The following is a 16,564-nucleotide window of genomic DNA, read 5'->3' on the forward strand; positions in this document are numbered from 1 at the left end:
GGGGGGGGGGGAGAGACACTCCGTCTGTAGGGAACTTTGGGCTTTTACCCAAACAAACTATAGAAAGGGAAAACCCCAAAAAGCATAATAGGGCCTCTTTTATACAAAGTTAGGAGGTTCAATAATCTCTACGTTCAGAAGGCCGCTTAATCTTCTTCTAATAATTATTTGTTCCACATTTCCCTTCCAGTTGTCTTCCAGTGTGTTTAGACACCGCATCAATAGATCCAGGTATTTATTTGGCTTTCTCGACACTCCTTGGTTTATCAGAGGGAGCAAAGTCTCAGCAGCACAACAACAAATGTTTATACTGAAAGTCTCTTTTCGGATTCTGAAAGTATTTATTTGTAGGAGGCTTGTCTTCCCCAGAGGACATCAATAGATGAAATGTGTTAACCATTATATGGCGTTAACATGGGGATGGCACTTATATCAATCCTTCCCTAAAACTCCTCTTACTATAGCAAGCAGTTTCTGCACTAAAGTGTCTATGATTTTGCCATTAAACTATTCATCTACGCCTATATGCTGCAGTTACCGTGTGATTTACGAAGCCTTTTCAATGCCAGCAAGAGAGACAGACACGGCCACAGAGAAAGAGGCATAGAGGGATAATAAATAAAGAGGAGAAAATAGCCTCGGGCGTGTGGATGATGTGGAGGTAAAAAAAAAATGGAGAAAAGAAGAAACAGAAAGACGATGGAGAGTTGAAAGCTTCACAGTACCTGTATTGATCGGGTTTGGAGAGAGAACGATAGACAAAGGGAGAAAAGGAAAAGAAAGATGGAGTCAATGCGCAGTAAAGAGAGTGGAAAACTATAAAAGGAAAACAGAGTATTCACTTTTAAAGTCTTAAATATTGGTTTTCCCTGATATCAAGCAAAAAGATAAACACACAAGATTTCAGTTTTAAACAATGACCCTAGATAAACCTCAGCTATCTTCCTTGATTTTCATGGTTAGGCTGATATTTGTTCTCTATTTTACTGTATGTTCCTGGCATAAGAATGACACATTAAAACAATAACAAGATCAAAGCAAAGACAAAGAGAGCATAAAGGCAGGCTGTGGCCTGTGGACGTAACCCTACAGAGGAGTAAGTGGATCCGGCTCGTCGGACAGGGAAGACAATGGGGGGGATGTAATCGGCCGTGATAAATAGAACCAGCATTAAATTACTTTCTCAAACTATAAGGGTTTTGATCCAGACAGCGCTCAGCCCTCAGTACACAGAAACAGAGACAAGAGAGAAGGCAAGAAGGGAGAACAAAAGAGATTGAGAAGCAAAGAAAACAGAAAGGATGGAGAATGCAGAGTGGTAAATAGAAAGGGAGAGAATAAGTCAAAGGCTGTAAATGAGCTCGTCTACTTGCTCTCATCTCTCAGCCTCTATCGGGTTTTACCTGTGACTGCGTGAGAGGAATACAGCTGCTCCACAAGCCCATCCATCTCTCTCTAACACACCGCCTCACTACGCACAAAGATTTGTAATTCTACATTCAGAGCTCTCACAATAAAACATAAAGAAGCCAGTTGCATAGAGACTATCTGTGTTTGGATATAAATATATACTTTGTTTATATTAATGCAGATGATTTGATGTAATGTGTCTGTTTGTGATGACACATATTTCCTATGTTAAGATTGGGTGAAATAATTAGTTTTTCTGTAATCTGTTTGTTTATATTAGCACCATCTTACCCGCTTAGAGAAATAATAATTCAACTGAGCTGGATTACATTTGTTTCTTTCCTTCACATTCAATTCTTAATTAACCAACAGGAAATGTTCAACTTAGCTGTCAGAGTGGCTGTTAGTCTGTGAAATTGACCAGCATTGTCTAATATTTACAGAACAGACACTTCAGGAATAATTTTAACATGTATACTGAGAGTCTAGAGACGATCAGAGTGAATACCTGATGTATTAATCTTCTAGGTATGTTTATAAATGACAGAAGAAAGAAACCACGCCGGTCTGTGGAAAGACAGAGACCGATGAAAGAAACATGATCATCTGGGCCTTATCAGAATGAATAAGAGATGTCTTACAGGGGGTCCTGAAGGTCCTGGAGGTCCTTTGCTGTCCTGGGAGCAGGTACAGGCATGAGGCAAGGAAGGGCACTGCTCCTCTACTCTCTGAAACACACAGAAACACATGGGGTGTGAAGTGCACTTTGTCTCTGCAGGTGAGATGTGAGCTGCATCATTTCAAAAAACACCTGGCCAGAAGAACTCATAGCTATGGTTAAACGTGCTTGCCAACGTCTCTCAGGTCTGTGAGCAGTGTTAGAGCTCTTTCTAAATACAAATCAATGTTTCGTCCACTTGAATTCTGATGAAATACTTCATTCCAAGCAGGAACTTTAATACAGGGTCATTCACAGGTTACAAATAAGTCCTTGCTGTCTCTTCAAATCTTTGCTTTCAAAATACTGCAATCAGTGTAAAAGAACTAAAGGTTCTTATTTTCAGTGTCTTTTATCAATGCCCCCTTTTACTTATTATTGACTTCTCATAAATGGACATTTTATTTAATAAAAACATTTTTGCTGCCTCCTTGGAATACCATCAGAAAAATGAACTGAAGCTGCTTAAGATGCCTCTTTTGATTGTAAGGAGATGTGTTTTTTCAGACTCTATGGTTTTGCATTGGATTGGACCTTTTTTGAGACCCCTTTTCTGGACTCTATTTGAGATGACCGGGCCAGGCTCTTTGGAGGCTAGTCTATGGAGATCTATGGACTGAGATGTCCACGTAGGTCTTAGTGTTTAATACTGTATGCCATTATCCTATCATGTACACTAATTGTATGTATCTTCTTTAATAATTATGTATATATTTAAATAAAAAGTAATAACCACAACATTTTAAAATGTCTGATTGTCAACAAAAAGTTCTTAAAAACAATGCTTTATGGATTGCAGAGGTGAACATAATTAAACCATTGACTCATTGTATGTTTTATGCCTGGGGTGGTCATTGATAATTGCGGCTCGTACAGAGACATGCTCAGAATTGTATATTGCGTGCTGGAGAGATAACAATTGTCATTCGGTGCATTTATTTGACATAAATTTAATTACGCACCTGAGCACTGGAAATACTAGTGGCAGCATGTCTCTGCTAATAGCGGCTCATACAGTCCAAGTCATTCTGGTGTAATTATCCTTCAATTTGATTCAAACCACAATTATCACTCTAATTATCTAAGCCTGTATTATTTAGAGCCCTAAACTACTGCCCACTCAGAGGGGGAGGCAGTACAAAGATGTATTAAAGTTAGTAAGAATGTGTGTAAGAGAGATTATATGTTACATTTCTTACCAATGCTGGCAGCTCACAACACTTATCTCTGCTGGCCCAGGATGTGCTGCAGATGATGTCAAACATCTGGAGCTGGAACTGTAAACCCACACAAGTTTGAGTACACTTACACCCACACATAAAGCAGCTCCCAGTAATAATGCAATCAAAATAGTATCAGTTTAAACATTTCAAGAAGTAAAGAGGCAACGTTACAAATGGAATATATTTATCATGGTCATTTGGTGTTTCTGTGTCGATAAGAAATGAGAACAGATGCAGTTTGGCGCTAATGAGCAGCTGAAAAGAACTGGGAGATATGTGACATCTGGCGGATATCTTCAACAAGTAACATGAATGTGCGGGAGGCCCCACCAGTCTTAAACTATAAAGCAGGCCATACATTAATGAAGTCATGATCTCTGATTTAAAGTTTCCTGTCACTACTGAAAAGGCAGCCGTCTGACATAGAAAACTGTTCTCATTCTTTCCATTAGAAAGGCAGTTTTTCTGTGAACATTTCTAACCATCCAAAAACAGGAAATTTTAATACTCAACTAAAATTCATAACAAACTTTAGACGGATAGATATCACAGACACAACCTAACCTGGAACTGTTTTATATAGGAAGTTAAATACAAACACAAACACATGAGATCAGATTCTTTCTACTAGTTAAAATATGGGCAATTATTACTCTTTTACTTTATTGTAATCATCATCATTATTATTTATTTTAAGTGCAGGCTTCTCAATGGAACAATTCAACCTGTTTCGGTCGGGTTTCATATTCACATGGCCCGCATAAGTTAAGAAAGGTACAGAAGTCAAAAAGTTTAAGAGCATCCAGTGGACTCTGTTACCTCAACTCTATCAACTTTATATTTGACAAATCTAAGACAACGAACGGACATTTGAGTCAAATGTTTATAATTCCTGCCCTGTGTTATACAGTCTAATCCTTGTGTTGATAGTTCTTCTATTACGGCACCACAGGGGGTCTTAGACTCTTAAAAGCTGGGCAGTGTCAGTCAAACTGAACTAAAATTGAGACCTGAAAGAAATCTTGAGAACAGTTCCCTCTTTATACATGCTGATGTAGTCACTTTTGTAATCCTCTAATCAATGCATCAGCTAAACACCCACAGGCCCTTCTGTGGAGCCCAAAACCAAGTACTTATTCAAATGAAGACTTCACTTCTGGACAACTGAAAGTACAGACCGTAAAAGAGAATAAATTGGCGCCTGCTAAAGCTACCATTTTGTTTTCATCTTCTAATAATTACCTTTCCAAACTTGACAGACACAAAATATCTTTAAATCCATAACAATTACAGGACAATCTGGTGCTAAGTGAAGAAAATGTCATCTTTTCTTTATTTTCCCACATAAAAACTACTTCATGCTGCAATTCTCCAGCTGATTATTTTCTTTGCAGCAGGTAAGAAGTGTAAATGTAATAATAGCAGCGCTCAGTTTTCCCAGAAGCACAGGATTCCACACCTTCTCCCCTGCCTTCGTATGCCAAAAGTTTTTTGTGGTTGTGGTACTTAATGGGTATAACACAGCTAACAAAGTATATGTAAAGAACTTTGTACAGGTTCACTTGCTAAAATAAAATGAACTCCTTTGTGACTCACTAAAATGTTTTGGGGATATTAATGGTTGCCTTGCTGAAGGATTGTTGCAAACTATGCACAAGGGACACTTAAAAATTGTGTTTTACAATATAGACCTACTGTGGGAGGAAAAAGCAAGCATTTATGTAAAAACAGATTATTAAATTAATTCAGCCCTAGCTTGAATATGTATTGAATACACCAACATCTGCAAGTTCTTGTACTTTCTGAATGGATGATACCTATAAAATGTAATAACCATGAACATAGAAGTATACAAACACCATTGAATGAGGGTTCACTAAACAACAATTCATTATAAGAAAATCATACTGACTGGAGCAGAGTTGTCCCGGCTGCCTCTGGACCGAACCAGCCTTCCAAGGATCTCCACTCCATCCGTGGTGATGTTTCCAGCCGCGCTGACTGGTTTCTCCTCGACCGCTGAACAGTCCAACACCACCTTCACAGACGTCTTGCTGATGGTTACATGGAGCTGTATGCAAGAGAGACAACAATTATGCACAAGATTTGATTTGCCTTTATTACCCATCATGATTGTCATAGATATAAAACTCATTAGATATAGTCCATGGAACAGAGTTGTAAAACCATTTAAAGTGCAGCATTTTTCTCAGGTCTTGCATCTGTGGTCAGCCAAGACCACTTCTTCACTTAATCGCAATGACAATAGGTTTCCTCATGCTTGTTAGGATACTTATAACAGAGGTTAAAAGCATCTGAGCACACAAATTGTCCCGTCCACTGAGAGTGGCTGTGAGCTCAAACTGCCTCCTTAGAGGACACCACTGGCAGCGCCCTGAACTGTGAAATTCGACAGTTCACATGGTTAATGAGCAGAGAGGGCTGCAGCCTTGTGAAGGGTAGTAATAAACTGTACTACTAGCAGCACCATATTATGCCATTTAGGGCAGATTTCAAACACTCTTTTCCACCCTCAATAAATTGGATGCATGCATTGTAAGTTAACAACAACCTCAAGACACAGACACACAACAAGATGCAGCTGGAGGGCAGTTAGACAAAGTTCATATTCAAGTGTCAGTATCCATTCCTCGACTGACGTTTTGACGGCACTCACTAATGACTTTGTTCTCATCCTCCAATCTGCACACTTCACTGGGTGTGTGTGTGTGTGTGTGTGTGTGTGTGTGTGTGTGTGTGTGTGTGTGTGTGTGTGTGTGTGTGTGTGTGTGTGTGTGTGTGTGTGTGTGTGTGTGTGCACCCCTAACTAGCTCCTTCATTTTACTCTAGCAGTGACTCAGGCTTATTTACAGTCTGGAGGAAGTTTATCTTGAAAATTGACTATTTGAACCATTTCTTTGCTTTATGAAATCCCCAAAACCTGTCAAGCAGCGGCAGAGATTAAAAAAAAGAAGCAACTTTTTCAAGCAAACATTTCTTTTTGGAGTCGTGCTGTACTGCGACAGGTTGGCATACTTATTTACACTTTAAAACGGACATGTACAGGGAAAGTTAACATGCATATGAAATCATCACTCATTATCACGGTCAAAGCGTTAGTTAGTTTGTAGTGTGTAATCACATTACAACTTAGAACGGGTTTCTGCAACAACGCGTGGGTACCAGTGAGTTTAAAGCTTATTGTAATGTAATAAAGATGCTTTGCTCTTTTTTTTGTACATCTGAGACTCTTTGTACATTAATATTATTTTTAGGTTTGTGCCTGTGTTTAAAATATTCAAATCAGCTCAATTAAAAATATTTTTTTATTTTGCAATGGAAAAACTTTATGAACTTGGAAACAAACTTAGCTTGTTTCAGCTGTGTGTGTCTGACTTTCAGTTCAGGAAATGTGACCAAAAGAAAAAGCCAGACCAGAGAAACGAGGCTAAAATATAAAAAATATCAGTAGCATAATGTTTTTTTTCTCTATGTTGCTCCTGGCGGCTGGCTGGAAACTACAGAATCCAAAGCTAATACTTCTGCCAGCACAAGATGAATTAGCCTCTCAGAAATACACAGCCTCGTATTTTTCCTACTGCTGCCTTACACATCAACAGTTTCCATCTCTAATGTAAAGCCTCAGTTATTTGTGACTCTCTGTCAGACAAATAACCTTTTATTGTTTTTTATTAAACAAATTAATACATTATCTTTGTCATATGACTTTGTAATAACTGAGAAATTGAATAGCAACTCTCTATTGTACATTGATAGAAAGCTAAACACTGAACTTTATCTGTGCTGTTATTTTAGTGTTTATGTGTTAATTTTGTCTCAAAAGAAGAAAAAGATAAAGGTTTTCTCTTTGCAGAATTTTAGAAAACTTTGACTTTTTGAAATAGTTTTATGCTCCAGGGGTATTTATATCTCAACGCAATTACTCAAAGTCATGAGAAAATTTAAATGTAAGTTTTTTGTGAGCATAATGATGACAGATTAAAAAAGATTAAAAAGCCAAGTTAAAAAAACGTGTTAATTCAACCAATGAAATATGAAGGAAGAGGAGAGGGAAACGTGTGTGTGCTCAGGCTGAGTTCCGCGGTGTCTCGCTGTCTCGCAGACCCCACGCAGCAACCAGGAAACGACACCAGTAATCCAGCTCACAGTGTCCGCTCCTCGAGCCTCAAAGGGCGGAGCAGCGAGCCCCGCAACGTCCCGCCAACACGGCACCCAGACCCCACGCAGCATTCTCATCTGTTTGTCATTACTGGTGTCATTTGATGGTTGCTAACAAACACCAATAGGCGCTTTCACACCGCAGTACTTTTCCCACAAAGGTTCATGAGAACTTAGTTCTTTAGTTCTGATGAACTAAAGAGTTCACACCGGAATAAGTCCCTGGGGGTGGATTAGGCAAATGAAGCCGCTGACGTCACTTCTTCTGCTTTGGGTTTACTGGCAGGCCGCAAACAACTTCACGGCGTATACTGCCGCCCAAAATCCCCGGCCGGAAGTCCCCGGAGTTGGAGAGACAGCAAGCGCATTTCGTGGCATCTGCGGGCAGTGGCAAGTACTTCCGGCATCTGCCACGGAGGCCGCTACTCCGTGGTATCTGTGGCAAGTATATGCCACAGATGCCAAAACTTGCCGTGGCAAGTATATGCCACAACCATGCCACAACTTGCCGTGGCAAGTATATGCCACAATTTATATATGCCACAACTTGCCGTGGCAAGTAGTATATGCCACAACTCGCCCTGGCAAGTAAATGCCACAAGTTAAGAGTTAAGAGAAGGTTTACGGTAGCTGCCACTTGCCTTCCGTGGCAAATGCTGATATTTAAACCCGTAGCCTATTTATCNGAATGATAAATGCCAAGATGCTGAGGGAAGTGTGGTACATCAGACTTCCTATACGTGATCATGTATGCCGTCAACATGCAAAGGGCTTTGTGAAAATGGCTGGTATAAGCATGTGTGGGAATGATTAAGACCACTCTCATATTCGTCATTCTCACGGCTCTGAACAACTGAGAACGGTCCAGTTACATTTCATCAGGATTTTAGACTCGCTACGAATAACCCTACAAATGAAAATATATCTTTTGGTGAACTGTGTTTTATGATTATGACTAATGAGAATTAAACACTGTATCATACATGGTATGATGTATGTTTAGTAATTATGGTGCTCAACAGAATTGCACTGCAGTGTTTCAATGATAAAAAATGTATAAGCTACTTTTGCTAAAATGAAGGTTAAAGACAAAGGGGTGCGCTTAACCAACTGCCAGTTCAGATTCTGAATGAGAGAAGAATTCATGAAGTATAGCATAGAGAAATTCCATTTCAGGCATCATTATCCGGATCCTAGTAATTAGCTGCTCGTGACGAGTTCCCCTCTTGATTACCCGAGTCGCTTTTGAGTCCTACACCTGGTGACGTATTACAAATTAAACTATAAATTGCGTCACTCGCTAACCATCCTTATAACATGCTTAACAATCCACATTACAACCGTACCCAGTCCATCTGCCTATGCCTTTAGCAAAGTAGGTATAGCTGCCAGAAGTTATCTTTGGCCCAGGGAAACGCGGATCCAGTGAAACTTCCTGCAGACTCGTGCGGACTCAGAGCCGTAACCGTAGGAGATCCAGAGAATCCAGGCAGACTCATCATGCACGAGTCAACAAACAGACTCGCAAATCCTGACTCACTGAATCAAGGGAACTTCCTTCACTCCTGCAGACTCGTGGGACTCAGAGCCATAACCGTATAGCAGGGTCCCTCAGGGACTTATTCCGGTGGAACGCGATCTGCTCTTTAGTTCCGGGAACTAAAGAGTGTCTGATGAACTAAGTACTGGGAACTAAGTACGCGCAAAGTACTTGGTTTGAAGCGCCTCGTGTAGCTTCTTTCTTCAGCGTAAACGGTCTTCAAAGTACACAAACCCTAAAAGTACACCTCTGCGCGAGTAAACTCTTCTACACAGAAAATACCTGTCAATGCTGCCACAGAACGCCTCGTTGGAGATTTTCTTTTTCCATTTTTTTCTTCCTGAGTATAGTGACGTAACGATACCCAGGTCCAAAGGAGCCAATCCGCGGAAGCTCCTCAACACACACACTCACTCACTCAGCCTTATCTTTTCTCAGCCACGGCTAACGTGGGAATCTCCACTCAGCAGTTTCGCCACACACTCACATGGTTTGCCAGGCTGAGTTCCGAGGTGTCTCGCTGTCTCGCTGTCTCGCGCAGGACCCCAGCGCCAGCAACCAGGAAAGACACCAGTGGATACAGCTCACACTGTCTGCCTCCTCGAGCCTCAAAGGGCGGGGCAGCCGAGCCCCGCAACGTCCCGCAACACGGCACCCAGACCCCACGCAGCATTCTCATCTGTTTGTCATTATTAGTGTCCTTTTCTGGTTGCTAACAAACGCCATTGTAACACATAAACACACATCAGTGAGCTCATAGGGAGGGGGGGGCAAGAGCTCCAATAAGGCGTTTAGGACAGAGAGTGAATACACATACTATACAGAGATGCTGTATGAGAAACGTGACATGTGATTTTGGAACATTGAAAAATGTAAATCTATTCTAGTAGACCTCAACAATGGAGTTATGATCAGTAGAAATGGCCAAAGCATGGGACCTTTAAATAAGGCTCCTGGAGATGCTCAGCCCATGCATAACCAACCCACAAGCATTCCAGTAAGGGACATTTCCTTTTAGCCACAATGGAAAGCAGAATATTTTTTCACAACTGCCAATAAAGAGGCAAAGGAGTAAAATGGCCAGAAGAAGATGCATATCGCTCCATTCAGTCTAATATTACACTACAATTTATTTTGTTCGCCCACTAGAGGCATTTTTATTTAAACAGAGATTACTTAAATCATCTGACTGTAAGGACATGTCAATTGTTACACACTTCTTCCTCATTCCTGAGGTTAGTATTAAAAGTTATTATTTTAATGGCTCATTGTTCTTCATTGGCTATGCAGCCCAGCAGGTTCTGAGGTCCACTCACCCCCCCCTCCCTGAGCAGGCTGCCCAGGCTCTGCTGCTGCGCCAGCAGCTGCAGGGTCTCCTCCTGCAGCCTCTCAGCCTCGGCCTTCCTCAGCCTCTTCACCACACGACCAGCTGGGAGTTCAACAGCAGAAAAAACAACACTTAGAATGTAAAATAACTTCTTATTGAAACAGTTTCAGTATTTGAGAACAGTTTACCACATTGTTTAAAGTTATGGCAAAACTAAGCAAGTTGTTAGATGTTGGCAGCGGTGTAATGAAGTACGTTTACTCAAGTGTTTTACTTAAGTAGGATTTTGTGGTAGTTGTACTTATACCTCGACTACTATAATTTGGAAGCTAATATTGTACTTTTTACTCAACTACATTTATTTGACAAAATTAATTACTGGTTACTTTACAGATCCATTTGTATTCAGATTCATATTATTAGCTAAAACAAAATAAACTAATAAATAAACTATGTATAATTATTGGTCAGCAGCAGTATATAAAGTAATTAAAATGTGCTCCTCCTTTAACATCTGGGATAAACACATCAATGCATCAATAACTATAATGCACTAATTTAATATATGATTCTAAAATAAGACATTACCCACTATAAGTCATTTTACTTTTGGTACTTAAAGTATATTTTGATGACAATTATTGTGTACTTTTATATAAGTAAGATTATAAATGCAAGATGTTTACTTGTAAGAGAATACTTTTACACTGTAGTATTTCTACTTTGAATGAAGTAAAAATCTGTGGTGAAAAGTAACTAAGTATCGTTACTGAAGTACTACACATTGGAGGTACTTGTACTTTACCTGAGTATTTGTATTTAACATTACTTTATACTAGGGCTGCTCAATTAATCGTATTTTAATCGCAATTACGATTTTGGCTTGCAACGATCATGAAAACAACATAATCGAAATAAAACGATTATTTTTGTATTATTATTTATCTAAAAGAATATATATATATTCTTTTTTGTATTGGTTTTTCAATAGAATTATACTTAAAGTTCAGGGTAATCAACTGTTAAAAACATACTACACGTTTTTCTTTCAATAAATTGATGTTTTCAAAGTAAATGGATAATCGTTTTTAATAATCGTGATATCGCATAATCGAGCAGCCCTACTTTATACTTCTACTCCACTACATTTTGGAAGCCGATTGTATATTTTTGACTCACTACAATTATTTAACAGATGTATTTACTAGTTACTTACACAATACTTAAAATGGGATTATTCGGTATAGATTAAACCATCCAACATTATATATTAATTTATTTTGAAATTCTCTTTTTATTCAGCTTTTCACATGTTTACAGTCATAGATAATACAATATTATCTGTAAGCCTTCTGTAGTTAACAGTACAATCACAAATCAAACGTGCATATTTGTGGATAATACAGAGGCAGGCCTCACTGACCTTCAAACATGCTATAACATATAGAAAGAACATAAACACGAACAGGGTTATGGGGTCCAACATTATATTTTAATGACTAAAACGACGAGTGGGTAAACAGAAAACTAATTGGCAGCTATTTTTAAGTTTTTCATTTCACAGTTCCAGCTTCTTAAATGTGAAGATTTGATGCTATTGCTTAAAATACGTTTGTAAATATTTTACTCCTAATACTAGTACTAGTCTAAGTACATCTACCTAATAGTACTTAAATACTTTTGCTTTTGCTTACTTTTCCTGCTGACTAGTAAGGTAAAGGGGTGGTTCTCTTGATGGGTCCTGTGGAGCAGCCATTATCTTTAAAGCCTGTACAAACGTATTATTTAATATGAAGCACCGTGAATAATAACTGAGTTCAGCTGACAACTCACCGAGGAGGCTGGACAGAGTCCTCTTCTGAGAGACCGATTCACACGAGGCACTCAGTGACATTTTACCTACAAAAAATGTGTATATAATCTTCGAGACAAAATCGACTTTAAAGTCCCTTGTAACCAATACATCAACAGTTTTAGAGGACTATTCCCGAGTAAAAGTATTCATGCTGCTGTGGTACTGTTTCGGTTCACGTACTCCTCCATGTTTCTCCTCGCGCTCTTCTCTCCCATTGGTCCGAGCTACAGCCAATCATGATACACCATTCGGCTGCGGTGCGAACATAAAATAACCCGGAGTTAAATCCCTGTCAACGCTTTTCTTGTAGAAGCTTGTTTTAAAAGTTCAGAAGGGCAGTGTCATTCTCTGGATAGCCATATTTAAAAAAGAGACATGTGAAACTAATTTATCACCCAAAATGTGCCAGGGAACTCAAAAATAGACCAATATGCTGTCCAAACCTCCCTTCAGAGTGTGCTGCTACAGAATTGCAGTAGGGCCTGGCTCATTTCGTGGCATCTGCAGGCAGTGGCAAGTACTTCCGGCATCTGCCACAGAGGCCGCTACTCCGTGGTATCTGTGGCAAGTATATGCCACAGATGTGGTATCTGTGGCAAGTATATGCCACAGATGCCACAACTTGCCGTGGCAAGTATATGCCACAACCATGCCACAACTTGCCGTGGCAAGTATATGCCACAACTTATATATGCCACAACTTGCCGTGGCAAGTATATGCTACAACTTGCCGTGGCAAGTAAATGCCACAAGTTAAGAGTTAAGAGAAGGTTTACGGTAGCTGCCACTCGCCTTCCGTGGCAAATGCTGATATTTAAACCCGTATTTATCGCGTAAAATGTCGCTGTTTTGGCATGACTTTATCGGACTGATCTGTACACAAGACTGATGATCTGTTACTGATGGTCCGATCTCTATTTTTCAAAAAGATTAAACATTATGTTCTATAGATTTTACTTGGAGAACGTGGTTTGTTCAAATAAATAAACGTGCTATTTTTATGATAATACTCAAGATATATTATTATAAAACATCATCCTTAAAATTCTTTTTTTAAATGTATTTTTATTCATCAATATTTTTGTAGAAGATAATAAATGTTATCTATACTCCGATATGGGAGTTGCAGTAGGTGGCGGGAGAACGGTGGTGCATGTTGCAAAACTGAATTCGTCGGTCATACCAGTAGGAGACAAATTTCGTGCGCGATAATACCCTTTTTACCCTGCGATCGAGTTTCGTGGTTAACGTCGTTCTTATACGGCATGAATAGATTGCGATGCTACAGGCCGTCGAAAGGACCCGGGCATTAGGTGCTTGCCGTTACAGAAAACTTTTTGCTTTATTTCATTCGTGACTTTCGTAAGTTTTGAGGAGTCCGGAAAAGAACTGTTTCCTGAAAAAATTTTTGTCGGAGTGGACAACAATTGTGTTTTCGTGACGTGAGGGTTATTGGATGAAAAGTTTGAACCGACACAGAAACGGCAGTTCGTCAGGCGCTGACGAATTACCCGGATTTTGGTAAGGTGCAATTGAATTTTGCCGTTGTTTCTCGTGAATATCTTCACATCTATGCTGTAACTTCAAGCGAGTCCGTTTCGCCTCCCATGTTGTAAGTAGGCGCGGTGCGATATAACGCGTTTGTGTCCGTTCTAGTCACCTGTGAATCGAGGCCTGCGTCGTCCTTCTGTAGAATATGTGTAAGTTCCATATACCCACTACTTTCCTTCACACCCCAAATTTTTCTTCCCTCCTTTTACAGTAAAAGAGCCTACTCTTTCCGGGGGGTGTGTCCAGGGTGTTATGTATCCGCGCGGCGCTCTCTCTCCCTTTCCTTTTTTTGCTTGGTTCGGGTGTTTTGGTAGGTGGCCTTTCACATTTGTGACATCGGGTCGGTCTTGCCAAACTTGTACAAAACGAGACGTACGTCCTATATCATAATCTCTTTACACGAAAGGTTTGTGACTTCTTCGTTTTATGTAACTGAAAAGCGAAGTCCCGACAATCCCTTTTGTAGTTCCGTTACTACATAACACTCGAGTAATGCAAAAAAATCTTCTTTGGCGGATGTGAAATTGTTTATTAGATCTCAAACCAAATAAATGAAACAACAAAAAACAACAAAATAAACACAAATAACAAAAGACGATCTAAGAGAACAGTATTGAGGTCAGTGTCAACCACCGCCATTACGTGGATTTTAAACCAACGGTTGGGCGGTTATTGTGATTTCTTCTTTCTTCTTCTTCTGAGTAAAGTCCTCTTGGTGCGATAACCGGGTTTCTTGCCCCGACCGCTGGGTCCGTAACGCTAGGTAGGAGACTGTTTCATTCAACCCAGTGATTCAGACTATGTACAAACGAATCTAAATTATAACCCGAAAAAAAATTCGAATAATGGGCGTTTAGCCAAGTACGTATGTATGACTTGACGCAAGGTTCAGACTCTTTACGATAAGCGGTTTAGTCGTTTGCGCGATAATGTACACTTTAATAAGAAGCGCCCGCCGATCCGATGCTAGAGTGCAAGTTGTTATGTCGAATTTGTCTAAATCCGATCGGTAACATATACGTCTGCAGTATTCACCACACACTTTTTATAAACAGAATTAATGCCCGGATGTATTGCAGCCACAATTTGTCACAGCTCAATATTCGCAATAGAATTGAGCGAAACAAATGTGTGACTGTCATGACTTGCCCGGACCGGTTTCTGTAAAATTATATACAAACCCCCCTCCCCGTCATTTCAGGTACACGAACAATGCCGCATACTTTTTCCGTTTTGTAGCACTTTTGTGAGTTGGACAGTCTCTCATCCAAATTTTGCAGTGTGTTACTCGTAGAATTTTTTCAATCACTGTGATGTAATGTATCCAAGTGAAAAAAAAACAACGGACTAGCATCGTCGAGTTTACCTGATAAGCCCACCTGCGGATGTGCGTGTCATGCGACCGCGTATAGTCAACTAGATCGGGTAAGTAGGTTGCCTTCGACTCAGTTCGCGTCAAATCGTCATCGACCGCAGTAAAGCACCGTAGACGTCCGTCACCCGTTCATGAAGGCCGTAGACGGTCGTCTCCCGCGATGAGGCACCATAGACACCGTTCATATACGGTGTCTACACCATACAAGTACAATTAATTGTATACGGTGTCTACGGTTGTTGAACGGCACCCCGTTCATATTACGGTGTTGTATCGGTCGTTTAACGGCACCGTTCATATACGGTGTTGAATATATAAACGTGTTGAACGCACCGTTCATATTACGGTTTTGAACGGCACCGTTCATTTTACGCGGTTGCAATTCTCCAAATGCGTCTCTTCCAAACGCCATCGACCGGTGAGCGGAAGGCACCGTTTAGACTATAAGATTTGGGCATTAAATAGCGCATTTACAGCCGACAAACCCGTACTTGAAATAGCTCTGACTAGACCATGTGTTCTGACTACTTAGACAATTGACTAACCAAGGCTAGAGATAAAAAGTTTTTCTAATTTGTAATATTACAAGATATAAAATGAACGCCTCTTGCACCAAAACAATTTTTATTGTATTTGCACGGATAAAAATCTATTATGAAGTTCTATATAATAATATTTTGTAGTAGAAATTTAAGAAAAAAATTTACATAAAAATTTACAGATTTATAACTTTTTTTGATCTATTTTTATTTGATTTCAATTTTTAGAACAAAAGTACGGGGTTTTCTCGTTATTTTTGTGGACATTTTTTAGGACTCACTCCGAAATTTTACAGTAGACGTCTTTCCCAATGGTTCTTTCTGTTTATAATACTAAAGATAAACCAAAATCATTCTACCAATAAATCACATAAGTATGTATAAGTACATTTGGATATAACACATAGAGAAATCTATGAGACTTATGTACTTATGTTTATAACACACATTTAATAAATGACAAAGTAAAAAATAATTAATAAAATACAAGTTAGAGAATAGAACGGCAATGTCGTCACTATTCCCTTATTCCATTTATCCTTTATATTTTTTATTATTATTTTCTTTGTCCTTTATGTAAATGTAGTAATAATCATCTATAAATAGATGTCTCATAGATTCTTATTTGTTATATCCGGATGACTTATACAATTCTTATGTGATATTTATTATTTGGTGAAATGATTTTGGTTTTATCTTTCGTAATATAAACAGAAAGAATTGGGGAAAGTACCGTACTTAATACATTTCGGAGTGAGTCCTAAAAAAAATGGTCCACAAAAATAAACGGAGACCCGGTACTTTTTGTTCTAAAATTGAAATCAAATAAAATAGATCAAAAAGTTAA

General features: G+C 39.3%; 1 protein-coding gene across 1 annotated transcript in view; it reads right to left on the reverse strand.

The window, feature by feature from the left end:
* Positions 1–16,564, reverse strand: part of col14a1a (collagen, type XIV, alpha 1a) — a 36,171-nt gene that overhangs the window by 3,039 nt on the left and 16,568 nt on the right. The window contains exons 7-9 of the mRNA XM_010797074.1: positions 5,264–5,422; positions 3,328–3,405; positions 2,052–2,138 (exon numbers count right to left, since the gene is read on the reverse strand). Coding sequence (XP_010795376.1) covers positions 2,052–2,138; positions 3,328–3,405; positions 5,264–5,422 — 324 coding nt within the window. The remainder of the gene's footprint in view (positions 1–2,051; positions 2,139–3,327; positions 3,406–5,263; positions 5,423–16,564) is intronic.

The sequence above is a fragment of the Notothenia coriiceps genome, unplaced genomic scaffold, assembly GCF_000735185.1.
Source record: "Notothenia coriiceps isolate Sejong01 unplaced genomic scaffold, NC01 NC01_scaffold00037470, whole genome shotgun sequence".
Taxonomy (NCBI): Eukaryota; Metazoa; Chordata; class Actinopteri; order Perciformes; family Nototheniidae; genus Notothenia; species Notothenia coriiceps.